The sequence below is a fragment of the Malus sylvestris genome, chromosome 12 (genome assembly GCF_916048215.2).
Source record: "Malus sylvestris chromosome 12, drMalSylv7.2, whole genome shotgun sequence".
NCBI classification, from domain to species: Eukaryota; Viridiplantae; Streptophyta; class Magnoliopsida; order Rosales; family Rosaceae; genus Malus; species Malus sylvestris.
The window spans coordinates 10,811,544-10,826,284 of NC_062271.1; the positions used below are offsets into that span (position 1 = coordinate 10,811,544).

A 14,741-nucleotide genomic window follows, 5' to 3' on the forward strand; every position below is an offset into this window, starting at 1 on the left:
TAAAAATCAAATAAAATATCATTAACTAGAAAAAGGATGGAAACACCTTGTAGATAAAAAGACTGAAATTCTCCAAAGCTTTGCTAAGTTCTATCAATGTTGCGTCCCCCCAAACCCTAATGGCTAAAACGCCTTGTTTATACTACTCCAAATTAAAACCCTCCTAGAAAAGGTTTTCTAAAAACTAGGAAATAAAATAATAAAAAGATAACTAGGAATTACATTTCAACTAGAAAATCTGCCTATCAAAGGAATAGCCACGTTTCTGGACCTCCAGGATTCCAAAACAGGTCCAAAATGACTTGAATTAAAGATTAGGAAATCCTCTTCAATTTCCAAGAAGACCCCAAGTCCAAAATCCATCATCTTCTAGCCCAAAAGTAGCAAATAAGCTCTGCAGCCCAATCTGCCAGCACTGCGCGCTGGGCATAAATTATTTTGCCACAATCAGATGCTTGAGGATAAAATTATGAAATTTTAATACAACGTTCTTGACAAATTCATGAATCCGCTTCAATTGGAATCACTAAAAAATTCCACCGTTTGGTTACTTTATGCTCAGAATAAGTTCGCATGTCCTACATTAAAAACACCTAGCAAAGCATCAAAATCTCACTAAAATAATAATCAAGATATACCAAGAATAAGGAATAATATTTAGTATAAAATCGACTCATCATAGAGGCTCAAACAAAAAGAGTCTTACAGATGTTAATGTAAATTTGAAAGGGTATTTGCAATTTATCTTTACTATTAATTATAATGCCAAGTGTTTCATTTTTGAATCACTGTAACCAGAAATGAAAAAACAAGTTAAACCTTGTATTCTAGTGTAGTGTGAACCAAGGGTTCTCTAATGCATAAGTTAGATTTAAAAGGTAAATGAAATTAAAGAGCTTAAGGTTTCTTGGTAACTAAACAATTACCTCTCACGGTTGAAGGTCATGTCCTTATATATTGGTTAGAAGAGCACAAAAGCAACTCATTAGGGTACACATGACAGCACTGTGATTGGAGGATTTAAGACTTGTTACCTTGCATCAACTCAATTAGTTGTTTGCCTATCATGCCTTACTGGGTGTAAGAAACCACTTTGGGCTGTGCTAAGCCTTTGAGGCCCACTAGCTCAGCTAAGCTTGATGCCATGTTCATTAATGTCACTAGCGATTTACTGATATTTTCTTTCAATTGGAGATTTTAAGTGGTACCAAGTGTGATTTAGCCCAACCCATGTTGTAACACCCACAATTAGGGATGAGCAATGGTTATGGCGGGCGGGTAACCGCGATTATTTACCCATAACCGTTTAAGCTCATACCCGCATAACCGTTTACCCGTTGAGTAATTGCCTAAACGGTTATACCCATACCCATAACCGTTTATAAACGGTTAACCATACCCATAAACGCATACCCATTTAACTGTAACCGTTTAATACCCGTTTACCCATTTACCCTTTTTAACCCTGTTTTTTTTTTTTTACCATTACCCCTTTTTCACCCGTCTATATGTTTTTTAACAACTTGAAAATTAAAAAAAAAATTGTCATAATTTTATTTTTTTGACAATTAAACACCGTTATAGGTACATTTATCATATATTTCCGTATTTTAATTTTTTAAGTCTTTATATCATTCTAATAATTGAAATAATAGTTTACGGATGATATTTTTAACTATTACCAATGAAGGTAAATATAATATTTGCTAAGTATTATTGGGTTACAAAAATTGTTTATAAGACATTTATGTCAATTTCACGGTTATCCGTAAGGAATTTAAATTAATTTGATGAATTCCTTGATGATGAGAATCATCATTCTTATAGTAGTGTTATTGAGAGAATGACTGATGAATTCCTTGCTAATTTATTAGGTGCTAAGTATTATTAGATCGAGAACATGATTTATGTTAGTTTTACATATATAAAATAAATAGGTAAACGGTTACCTGTTTATAACCGCGATTAATACCCATAACCGCCAATTTAAATTTCGCGGGTAAATGGTTATACCCATAACTGTTTATTTATCTAAACGGTTACCCATAACCGTAACTGTTTAATTTAAATGGACGGATAACCGCGGTTACCCATAACCAATGGGTATTTGCCATCCCTACCCACAATATTGTCGAAACCGTGTTCTAACACGTTTCTTTTTGACAATACTGGATGCATATATTCTTTGTAAAACTAAGTACAAAAATTATGTAGAACCTTCACTGACTACATACATTAGTGTACAAATGTCATGTTTTAATACCATTTTCCACCTTTTTCATGTTTCACACTACTTTTTATTATCCTCTTCAACAAGTAAAGAATCCAAATCTAAAGCAACCCCCGCATATCTTTTACAGTTTTTCTAATGCAATTTTTTGGGTCACCAATCTGGCTTCCACCGAAAGGTGTAAAAAACATAAAAAAAATTAAAATTACACCACAAAATCAATTAGCAATATTAGGAGTAACTCAATTATTTATAAGCACAAGCGAGATCCCTTTTTTTCCGATGTGGAATTCATACTTTCAACATGCTCCCCTAGCCTAGCATGTGGATAACACAAAACGAGTGACGTGGAGCACGTATGGCCGTCAGACTTAACACGTTAGACAACTAAGCTTTGGAGCACGTGGAGCACATGTGGATAACACAAAGTCCCTCCTTTCTCCTATGTAAGATTCATACTCTCAACGTTTACAAAGAAAGATAGTAGCTAAAAGGCGACAGACGTATCTAGACTGCTTAAAGGATATGCTATATAGGGAGTCGCCTAAGCATGAACAATTCGCCCTAGCATTTCTCGAAACCCTTTCTCAAGAATTAGATCCACATGTCAGCTGAGCAGGTTCAAAACCAAAACTATGAATCACAATATGCTCTTCAAACACATGGACCACCTAAAACCAGTTCACCACCTTTAGAAAAAGCCCCTTTAGGCATTACACTACTAGTAGCCGACCCTTTTACCATAATCTCTACTCCAGTATATAAAGGGCCTCTCTATATACCTGCATTTACAGATCAAACACCATTACTTCCACATACAGATTAATACTAGTCACCAGTACAAGTTAGCCGATAGCGTTGCTTGTTTCTTCTTCAAGATGGCCAAGACAGAGACACAAGAAACCCAACCTCCATCAGGTCCCCCCATAACACATCCTGTCTTTCTCTGTGATAAAATCTCTTTTTCCGTAGGATATACTATGGCTCACCCTTTACGCTGCTTTGTTTTCTGAAGGATACCCAACTGAAACCGAGAATCCCCCAACTGGGAAGAAGTTTAGACCATGGACAAAAAAGAAAGGAGACAGAGGCTTCATTGAGGGATGGTATGTTTACATCTTGTCCATCAATTTCTACTTTCAATCACCTTTGTAGAAAGTTGCATGATCTTAGAGCCTCTTCTGTCACCTACCTCAAAAGCCAACACTCAAACTATATCATACGGTGAACTAGTACAAAAACTTATGGCAATTTCAAGCTAACACTTTGTTTCTTTTATGTTTTCTACTGGTGCAGCCTCTTCGCCTTATGCTGCTGCTGGCTATGTGAGGAATGCTTCTGAAGTCCTTATGGACATGCTTACCATAATAGCTTACTCGTTTAGCATTTCTTACCCAACTCTTTGCTATTTGTACCTGCATATTCACATTACTCTAGTAATATGCCATCATATTTTTGTTCCCTAAGAAATTAGGTTCATCAACTCTTTCAGTTGTTTGCGGTTAGATAGTGCGAAAAGGACTATCCGTTCATCTATTCTCCTTATTAGTTAGGAGAGGTTCTCAAACATGCACCACACATAAGCAACTTGTTTAAGCTATAACATTGTAAAATAACAATGTTTGAGATGGGCCCTTTTTGAATGATTAAACTTATTCTTCACACCATATTTGTCCACTGTCACTTGGCTAAAAAAATGCTGCATACAAATTATAAACACTATCCTGATGAACCAGCCTTCAAGATTGTACATAAAAACCTAATTCAAAAAATTTGACAGTTTCCAACATTTCAAACAAACATGCAACTGCTATCAAGCAAACTCATACTGTACTGCTTATTAGAAGAGTGCAGAAACCTAATTTTACCTTTTCAGGCAAGCTCCAGAAACAATACTTCTCTCCAATGGCCATCTAGGCCGGAAAACAAAGGCTGTGTCAAAAAGGCTTCAGCTTTGTAATCTATAATCTTAATAACACACCACACCATATCTCAAGGCAGGTTTGGCAAAAAGTTTGGAGATAAAATGCATTCAAATTTTAGTAGAAGAAGGCACTAATGAATAACTAACCAATGAAGGATGGCTGTCAGACGGTATCTGATAACGGGAAAAGCTTTTCCAGCTTGTTATTTGAAAGGATCCTGTTAGGGTCCAACTCCCTTCGAGCTTTGTTGTATGCATCAACTGGAAATCGCTTTCTTAGTCTGTCCTGGAGAGCGGCAAGTTCATCCTTGTCCTTCGGAACCTGCACATGACAAACGTGTAAATGCTTGAAAAATATAACATCTTGTATTGAGCCAATTTACAGAGATAAATGGGTGGAATTCCTTAGAGGAGGTTCATAGTCAACACAATTTTAACCCACGTATGCTACTCTAGTTGTTCCCATAGAAAGATTGATTGTTCAGGGCGCATTTGAATGACCCCTTTAAAATGTATTGACTTTGTGGGTAAAGAAAAGCAGAAACTAAAAAAAGTATTTGGGACTTGGTAATATCACGGTGGCAACATCTTTTTATAAAGAGATTAAGAAGATAATAACGTAAGATGAATTTAGTACCTCAATCTTAGCCCAGTGTTCATAAGCGGAATACTTATCCCACAATTGTGTATGGGTCAGTCGCCTGTAGTGAAACAACTCTTCTGTAATTTCCTTTCTTTGGCGGGGATCGTTGTAGGAAGGTACATGATTATACCAACCTGTTGCAAAATTAAAAACAGCTTTGACATATGAGCATTGCAGTCGGTAAAAGCATTTTGCTAAGCGAGGTAAATAATTATCCGAGCATGTATACCATAAAGCCCACAACAAAACTCTATCCAAGGGCTGCATCTAAAGCAGATTAGAAAGTGCTGAAAGAAGGAAGCCAACGCAACTGAATGTGATTGAAACTTGATGCGGGTTTCAATTTTGGTCAAGCAACCTCAATACTGAATCATGGTCCTCAAAAGTTTTACAAATTATTTGTTGCCCAAACCAGATTGAGATCTAAAATATGAACGTCAAATCATTATAATTTATACCAGTACTTGACAAAAAAAAAAAAACAAAAAAAAAAAAATCATTAAGCAGTACTAAATATCTGAGGCAAAAGTGTCAGAACCTCAGTGTTATTGGTGTATAAATGTATTTGCTATGTTGGTTTTATTATATGCAAGTGGTAAGATGTAATGTGAGCCTTTGGATCATATTCCATATAGCATCTAGATTAGATTGTAATGAGTCATAGCTCATGACAGGTGTAAGCATCTTACATGATGACTTAAGAATGGATGGTTGTGATTGAGTTGTAATGATGTGAGTGTGTTACTCACTCTCCTCTAACGGTAATATATACTCTCCGAGTTTCTTGCTTGGTGAGAGTGGAATCCAATGAACCTTGAAGCTTCCATGGCTCTCTAATCTCTTCCTCTCTATACATTTCTGCATTCATTTTTTCCATTGAAGAAACTCAATCCAGAAATCAAACGCTAAATGGCCTCAGAGCCAAGTTCGATCTCGATCTTGGCGTGAAACTGTGACGTGGTTGGCAGCGACAGAACTCGAAGGAAAATCGGGTGTTGTTACGACCGAAGAAAGCTCTGAAAATTTCTAGGTTACTAGATAACAAGTCTAATATGGCTGGATCAAGTGGTGCTGATCTTTGGGCACCGGTTTTCAATGGAGAAAACTTTGATTTCTGGCAGATAAAGATGAAGACCATATTCAGATCTCACGATCTGTGGGATATGGTTGAGAAGGGATATGGTCCTCCGACGAAAAGAGGAGAAGAGCTCACTGCAACCGAGCTTAAGCTCTTGAAGCAGAACATAGTCAAAGATGCTAAGGCTCTCGGCATCATTCAAGGAGCTGTGTTAGATGAAATTTTTCCAAGGATCGCCATACTAGAGACGGCAAAGGAAGCTTGGGATGTACTGAAGCAAGAGTTTATTGGAGACAAACAGGTGAGATCCCTGAAACTTCAAAGTTTAAGGCGTGATTTTGAATATACTTGCATGAGTGAGCATGAAACATTCTCTGTGTATCTTGTGCGATTACTTGATCTTATTACACAAATGAAAAGTTATGGTGAAGATATTGGAAATCAAAGAATTGTGCAGAATTTATTAATTAGCCACCCTAAATCCTATGATAGTATTGTAGCTGTGATTGAAAATACTAGGGATTTGGAGATAGTTGATGTGCAGGATGTAGTTGCGACTCTAAAAGGGTATGAACAAAGAATTGAGAGGCATTCTAACAACAGTATTGAGAAAGCGTTTGCTAGCTTAAGTATAGCTCCCAGGAAGAACAATTATAATGCAAATCAAAACTTCAAACCCACAAAGAATTGGAAGACAAAGGGTAAGAAGTGGGATAACAGACCTGTGCACCAGCAAGGGAAATTTGTTGGACCCTCTGATGGAGCCAAGAACCCTTGCAAATACTGTGACAAATTACATTTTGGAGAGTGTTGGTTCAAGGGGAAACCAAGGTGTCATAACTGTGATAAGCCATGACATTTTGCCAAGGATTGTAGGTCCAAGAAAGCTACTCAACAGGCAAATTATGCCGGTCAAGTGGAGAACAATCCAACTATGTTCTATGTTTGTATGTCAGCTGCTGTGAAGAAAGGTGAAGACATTTTGTATGTTGACAGTGGCAGTAGTAACCACATGACAGGAAGAGAAGATCTATTGGTGAATATAGATAGAAGTGTCACTGCCAAAAGTTGAGATGGGCACAGGACAATTGGTTGATGTGGTTGAAAAGGATGATTTAATGGTTGAAACTAAGCAAGGCAAAAGGTACATAAGGGAGATAATGTTAAGACCTGGTTTGAAAGAGAATTTGTTGAGTGTGGGACATATGATGGAGCATGGGTACTACCTTGTATTTGGGGGAATTGAAGTCAGAATCTATGATGATTTCACATGCTCTAACCTTGTTGTCAAGGTCCTTATGAAAGGAAATCGAAGCATTCCCTTGAAGTTGCAACCAGGAATCCAAATTTCCATGAGAGCTAGTGTTGGGCAAGTTGCTGAGATATGGCATAGAAGACTCGGTTATTTAAACATGAATGCTCTAATACAGCTACAAGAACATGAAATGGTAACTGGACTACCTGAGCTGAAAGTGAATACCATAGTATGTGAGGGATGTGCATTTGGCAAGCATTCCAGAGATGCTTTTCCTAAAGAAACAAAGTGGAGAGCTGCCTTACCATTGGAATTGATTCACACTGACATATGTGGACCAATGCAAACACCTACCAAATCTGGAAACAAGTACTTTATCACCTTCACAAATGATTGTACCAGAATGGGATGGGTCTATTTTCTGAGAAGTAAATTTGAGGCATTTAGTGTGTTCAAGAAATTCAAAGCAACTGTTGAACTACAAAGTGGGTACAAACTGAAAAGATTAAGAAGTGACAAGGGAGGAGAGTACACTTCACTTGAATTTTCTCAGTTTTGTGAAGATCTTGGTTTGGAAAGACAGCTCACAGTGGCTTATTCTCCTCAACAGAATGGTGTTGCAGAGAGGAGAAATAGGACCATTGTAGAAATGGATAAATGCATGTTGTTAGAGAAGGGTATTCCATTTAAATTTTGGGCAGAAGCAGTTAACACTGCAGTCTATATTCTCAATAGATGTCCTACCAAAGCCCTGAATAAGAAGACTCATTTTGCAGCTTATAGTGGAAGGAAGCCTGGAGTGAAACACTTAAGAGTATTTGGATCTCTATGCTATGCACAAGTTCCATCACAGATGAGACAAAAACTGGATGCAACAAGTGTCAAATGCATTTTTCTTGGTTATGGAACCTGTGAGAAAGGTTACAGGTTGTTCAATCCAAAAACCAATAAGATTGTTATCTCTAGAGATGTAATCTTTGATGAGAACTCTTGTAGGGACTGGAAATCGTGTGCTAAGAAGAATTTGTCAATTTCAGTCTCAAATGAAGTATATGAAGATGAAGGGAGTGATGTTGAAATTGCATTGAATGATGAAGAATTGGAATGCACAGAACCTGTTTGGGCCCGATTTTACACCATCAGCCCAAGCAATCGAGGCCGTTGAGTAAACATGGTTCTTAATCGTCAGATAAGAAAGTTAAGATAATTTGCTATTGTTAAGAGATAATATGATGGTTTTTAATCATAATAATTATCTTTTAATAAATTATCTTAGTTTTCTTGTACAAAATAAATTATAGAGATTCTTGGACTTTTCACTTGGCCTAACATGGATCTGCAAGCCGAAGATAATGGTGGATAGGACCTAAGCAAGCTAGGATGTTGTCAGATGATGGAAGACTTGCATGCCGTGTGAAAAGCTACAAGTTATATATATATATATATATATATATATATATATATATATATATATGTAGGCTGTATAGTCTGCATGCCCATCAGCCTATGCCGTGCAAAAATCTCCCAAACTATATAGTTATATATATAATGGTGGTTATTTTGATGGGATTAAGCTTTGATTGATGTGATAAGGTCTAAGGTGTGACTGTAGGTGCATAAAAGATAAAGTGGTCAGAGTTTCATTTATTATGATTATGCATGGGATAAATGAGTGGTCAGCAGCAACAATTAGAGAGTTGAAGTCATGAACTACAATTTGAAGATATGCTTGCCTTTTGACGCGGATCAACTTCAGGAATTAGAGTTGCAATTAAACTCTACAATATTATCAGACCTTCCCAAGCATAAAAATGAATACTACAAATATAAGACTCGGTGCAACATTCAAAGGACCTCCAATTCAACACACAACTGCCCTGCGCAAATTCTCTCAACGACCTTCAGATTTTTTTCTTCTCTTTTCGCCGACACACCTTCAGTTTGGATAAACAGCACTGTGAAGGCAACCGGTGATATCTTCAGTTGGCATAAATAGCACTGTCGCCGTAGAATCAGCCGGTCTTACAGTATCTTCAGTCGACATAGATAGCACTGCGTCAAGGGCGACTGGTTACCTATCCAAGTCTCGGTCAAGGAGGATTTTCGAATCCTTATTGGTCGAGGTCATCTCATCAGCCTTCTCGGCGAAGTGAGGTGTTACAGTTTATTGGGCTCGGCACATTGTACGCCGAGTTATTTTATGATTGGATACTCTCAAGTGGGATTTAGAGTTCGGCACTTCGACGGCTAAACCACGTTTACTGTTAAGACTTGTATCCACTTTGAGTATTTGTGCCCTTACACTTTGATGTCGATTAAGCGTGAGTTTACTCTTACGAATACCATCACTGTAACTGAATCTAACGACGACGATTTGTGAACTTCGTAAGACTAGTAGCCTTGTCTTCAGGTTCGAGAACCCAAGAGGCCGAGACGTGTTCCTTCCTCGATCACAATCGCAAGACATAGAAGTCAGCCGCGTACCCAACGCAACATCAACCCATTTTACTCCTCGGACGAACTCGGCCGACGAGTTGGCACACCCCACATTCAATCAAAGGACGTAGTTAGCTCATAGATTACTCGGCCTGCGCGCCACGTAGGCTTGGTAGTTTTTAGGGTCAACGAAACCATTATAGGAGCAACAAGAACGAGTTATTGTTTCTCCTCCAAGTCAAAGGGAACAAGTGAGTCACACTGGACCACAAGAGTATGATCACACACCACTCAAGTTCTGGAGCTTGAATGAAGTGTATGAGAGGTGCAATTTCTGTGTAATAGAACCTGAGTGTTTTGAAGAGGCATCAGGGGATGAAGCTTGGAGAAGAGCTACGTCTACAGAGATTGAAATGATAGAAAAGAATGACACATGAGAGTTAGTCAATAGGCCATTTGATAAACTAGTAATTGGTGTCAAATGGGTCTATAAGACAAAGCTTAATCTGGATGGCTCAGTGCAGAAAAACAAGGTAAGATTAGTGGCAAAGGGCTACTCTCAGATGCCTGGGGTTGATTTCAATGAGACCTTTGCACCAGTGGCAAGGCTTGATACCATTAGAACCTTAATTGCATTGGCAGTCCAAAAGGAATGGAAATTGTTCCAATTGGATGTCAAATCTGCATTTCTAAATGGTACACTGCATGAGGAAGTATATGTTGAACAACCATAGGGATTCGAAGTCAAAGGGCAAGAAGACAAAGTTTACAAACTGAAAAAGGCTTTATATGGTTTGAAACAAGCTCCCAGAACTTGGTATGATGAGATAGATACATACTTCAACAAGTATGGGTTCAAGAAAAGTCAAAGTGAAGCTACTTTGTATACTAAATTCAGTGATGCAGGTGTGCTTATTGTGTCTTTGTATGTAGATGACATTATTTACACAAGGAGTTCTGATGAAACGACTCAAGAGTTTAAGATGGATATGATGAAACAGTATGAGATGTCTGACTTGGGAATGCTGCACCATTTCCTTGGTTTAGGCATAATTCAAACTGATAAGGGCATATTTATTCATCAGAAGAAATATGCCAAGTCCGTACTTGAGAAGTTTGGTTTAAAAGACTGACTCCACTCGCAATCAATGAGAAGCTAACTAAGGTTGATGGAAGTGAGGATGCTGATGAAGGCTTATATAGAAAAATGGTTGGTAGTTATACCTAACAGCTACTAGACTAGATTTGATGTATGCATCATGTTTATTAGCAATATTTATGCATAAACCTACAGGGAAACACATGGGGACACCTAAAAGGGTCTTAAGATATGTACAAGGGACACTGAATTTTGGGATTGAGTATGTGAACGGTAAAGCTGTGGTGTTAATAGGCTACTGTGATAATGATTGGGTAGGAAGCTTGGATGATATGAAGAGTACTTCGGGCTATGCATTCAGCTTTCGCTTAGGGATATTTTCTTAGGCTTCAGTTAAGCAATGCAGTGTGGCTCTATCCACTGCAGAAGCTGAATATGTAAGTGTTGCAGAAGCTACAACACAAGCAATGTGGCTGAGGTTTGTGTTATCTAATTTTGGAGAGGAACAAGTGGAGGCTACACCTTTGCTGTGTGACAACACCTCTGCCATAGCCATGTCGAAGAACCCAGTGTTCCAGGCATATCAACAGGAGATATCACTTCATAAGGGATGCTATTCAGTGCTTATCGTGTCTCTGTATGTAGATGACATTATCTACACAAGGAGTTCTGATGAAATGATTCAAGAGTTTAAGATGGATATGATGAAACAGTATGAGATGTCAGACTTGGGAATGCTGCACCATTTCCTTGGTTTCGGCATAATTCAAACTGATAAGGGCATATTTATCCATCAGAAGAAATATGCCAAGTCCGTACTTGAGAAGTTTGGTTTAAAAGACTGACTCCACTTGCAATCAATGAGAAGCTATCTAAGGTTGATGGAAGTGAGGATGCTGATGAAGGCTTATATAGAAAAATGGTTGGTAGTTATACATAACAGCTACTAGACTAGATTTGATGTATGCATCATGTTTATTAGCAAGATTTATGCATAAACCTACAGGAAAACACATGGGGACACCTAAAAGGGTCTTAAGATATGTACAAGGGACACTGAATTTTGGGATTGAGTATGTGAACGGTAAAGTTGTGGTGTTAATAGGCTACTGTGATAATGATTGGGCAAGAAGCTTGGATGATATGAAGAGTACTTCTGGCTATGCATTCAGCTTTGGCTCAGGGATATTTTCTTAGGCTTCAGTTAAGCAATGCAGTGTGGCTCTATCCACTGCAGAAGATGAATATGTAAGTGCTGCAGAAGCTACAACACAAGCAATGTGGCTGAGGTTTGTGTTATCTAATTTTGGAGAGGAACAAGTGGAGGCTACACCTTTGCTGTGTGACAACACCTCTGCCATAGCCATGTCCAAGAACCCAATGTTCCAGGCATATCAACAGGAGATATCACTTCATAAGGGATGCTATTCAGTGCTTATTGTGTCTCTGTATGTAGATGACATTATCTACACAAGGAGTTCTGATGAAATCATTCAAGAGTTTAAGATGGATATGATGAAACAGTATGAGATGTCAGACTTGGGAATGCTGCACCATTTCCTTGGTTTAGGCATAATTCAAATTGATAAGGGCATATTTATCCATCAGAAGAAATATGCCAAGTTCGTACTTGAGAAGTTTGGTTTAAAAGACTGACTCCACTTGCAATCAATGAGAAGCTATCTAAGGTTGATGGAAGTGAGGATGCTGATGAAGGCTTATATAGAAAAATGGTTGGTAGTTATACCTAATAGCTACTAGACTAGATTTGATGTATGCATCATGTTTATTAGCAAGATTTATGCATAAACCTACAGGAAAACACATGGGGACACCTAAAAGGGTCTTAAGATATGTACAAGGGACACTGAATTTTGGGATTGAGTATGTGAACGATAAAGCTGTGGTGTTAATAGGCTACTGTGATAATGATTGTGCAGGAAGCTTGGATGATATGAAGAGTACTTCGGGCTATGCATTCAGCTTTGGCTTAGGGATATTTTCTTAGGCTTCAGTTAAGCAATGTAGTGTGGCTCTATCCACTACAGAAGCTGAATATGTAAGTGCTGTAGAAGCTATAACACAAGCAATGTGGCTGAGGTTTGTGTTATCTAATTTTGGAGAGGAACAAGTGGAGGCTACACCTTTGTTGTGTGACAACACCTCTGCCATAGCCATGTCCAAGAACCCAGTGTTCCACCAGAAAACAAGGCATATCAACAGGAGATATCACTTCATAAGGGATGCTATTCAAGATGGCACCATTGAATTGAACTACTGCAGAATAGAGGAGCAATTGGCAAACATTTTTACCAAGGCTCTTCCTAAGGATCGGTTTTAGTATTTGAGAGCTGCACTTGGAATGAAATTAGCAAAACATTTAGAAGGGAGTATTGGTGTATAAATGTATTTGCTATGTTGGTTTTATTATATGCAAGTGGTAAGATGTAATGTGAGCCTTTGGATCATATTCCATATGGCATCTAGATTAGATTGTAATGAGTCATAGCTCATGATAGGTGTAAGCTTCTTACATGATGACTTACAAATGGATGGTTGTGATTGAGTTGTAATGATGTGAGAGAGAGAGTGAGTTACTCACTCTCCTTTAACGGTAATATATACTCTCCGAGTTTCTTGCTTGGTGAGAGTGGAATCCAATGAACCTTGAAGCTTCCATGGCTCTCTAATCTCTTCCTCTCTATACATTTCTGCTTTCATTTTTTCCATTGAAGAAACTCAATCCAGAAATCAAACACTAATAAGTGTAACAGGGAGTGATGACTTATATCTTGGTACGCATATTGAGTCATGTTCTTGTTTGATGTTTAATATTTAACTACAATTTTCTTGATTGGGGAGGGGTGGAGGAGTGTTGTATTGAGTGTATTCTGCATTTCTCTTTGAGGTTATCGAATTAGTTAAGCATCTTGTTCACCTTACTTGTATTTTCTTTTAGTTATATATTTACTGATAAACTTTGGTTTCTTATACAAACACGACATACAAGTCAAGTAGGTTGAATTCTTGTAAACATGTTATAGTGACCTATATAGTGGGTTGCATCATGTCATTTCATCAATGAGATGATGATATTGGCTTATTATACAGGTAAATGGGTTCTGGTTAAAATCCCTTTATTAACAGGTTACACAAGTCGTGTTGTGTTACCTATTCAATAAACATGTCAAGTTCCTCTTAGGACCATGACACAAACCAGTAATCAGCATGAACTGTTGGAATTTATTAGGTTTATTTAGGAAATTAATTAGAGATTTGTTTTGATTTTGTAGTAGGGTATTTTTGACATTTACGCATTAGGGTTTCTTAGGTTTATTGCTCTATAAATAGAGCTTGTAATTTAGTTTGAGGAATCAAGTTAGTCACAATGTAGCATCTTAGGGTTTTGTAGCCATTTCGGCATTCTCATTTGATATCAATAATATTTCTTATTTTGTTAGTCGGGTTCGAGACTTGGGAGCAGCCTCTCCATAAATGGGGGTAAGGCTAGCCGACATTCACCTCTCCCAAACCCTGCGTAAAGCGGGAGCCTTGTGTACTGGGTACGACCTTTTTTTTTGTTAGTCTTGTTCGTTGTGCACTCTGATATTCAACTTGAACATCGTCACTAACTCTCAGTTAAACCTAAAGGAGATATCCTAATGCTAAACCCGGCAAGATTTTTCCCACCAATTAATATATCAAGCTTTGCTTAATCATGTAAAAAAAATAAAAAATCCAAAGCCTCAGGTATCACTTAAAAATTTCTTGTATGCAGGCTCGACAACTGATTCATCTTTTAACACTACTTTCTTACAGCTTTCCGATTCAAAGATGGATAAGAATTAACTCAAAAAGATACAACAACAATAACAACAACAAAGGCTTTTCCCACTAAGTGGAAGATTAACTCAAGAGATATATGGGAAAAATTGGTTCATGAAATTACCCATGAAAATATATCATCCTCTCTTGTGCTTGAAGCTGGACTCATGGGGCTCTTAGTGCAGGCTGTCCAGCGCTGCTCTATTGGAGCAGGTGCAGGTATCTCATTCTTCTCGATGAGCTGCTTTATA

The 14,741-nt window shown here is 37.9% G+C and overlaps 1 protein-coding gene across 5 annotated transcripts; it reads right to left on the reverse strand.

The window, feature by feature from the left end:
- On the reverse strand, positions 1-14,741 carry LOC126592489 (L-galactono-1,4-lactone dehydrogenase, mitochondrial-like). Of its 5 annotated transcripts, none has more exons than XM_050258177.1 (4): positions 14,615-14,741; positions 4,792-4,931; positions 4,302-4,476; positions 1-422 (listed from the first exon to the last, which is right to left on the reverse strand). In XM_050258177.1, exons 1-3 carry the CDS (start codon positions 14,616-14,618, stop codon positions 4,318-4,320), a joined length of 303 nt encoding a protein of 100 aa, XP_050114134.1. In that variant the 5' UTR covers positions 14,619-14,741; the 3' UTR covers positions 1-422; positions 4,302-4,317. The 5 variants fall into 5 exon arrangements, with proteins under 5 accessions (XP_050114134.1, XP_050114133.1, XP_050114132.1 ...); XM_050258176.1 differs by having other exon boundaries at positions 1-578; XM_050258175.1 differs by lacking the exon at positions 1-422 and adding an exon at positions 3,819-4,143.

Coding starts and splice junctions, on each gene's coding strand:
- LOC126592489 (XM_050258177.1), bottom strand. Junction 4,477..4,791: donor AACACTGGGCTAAGATTGAG/GTACTAAATTCA, acceptor TGTCATGTGCAG/GTTCCGAAGGACAAGGATGA.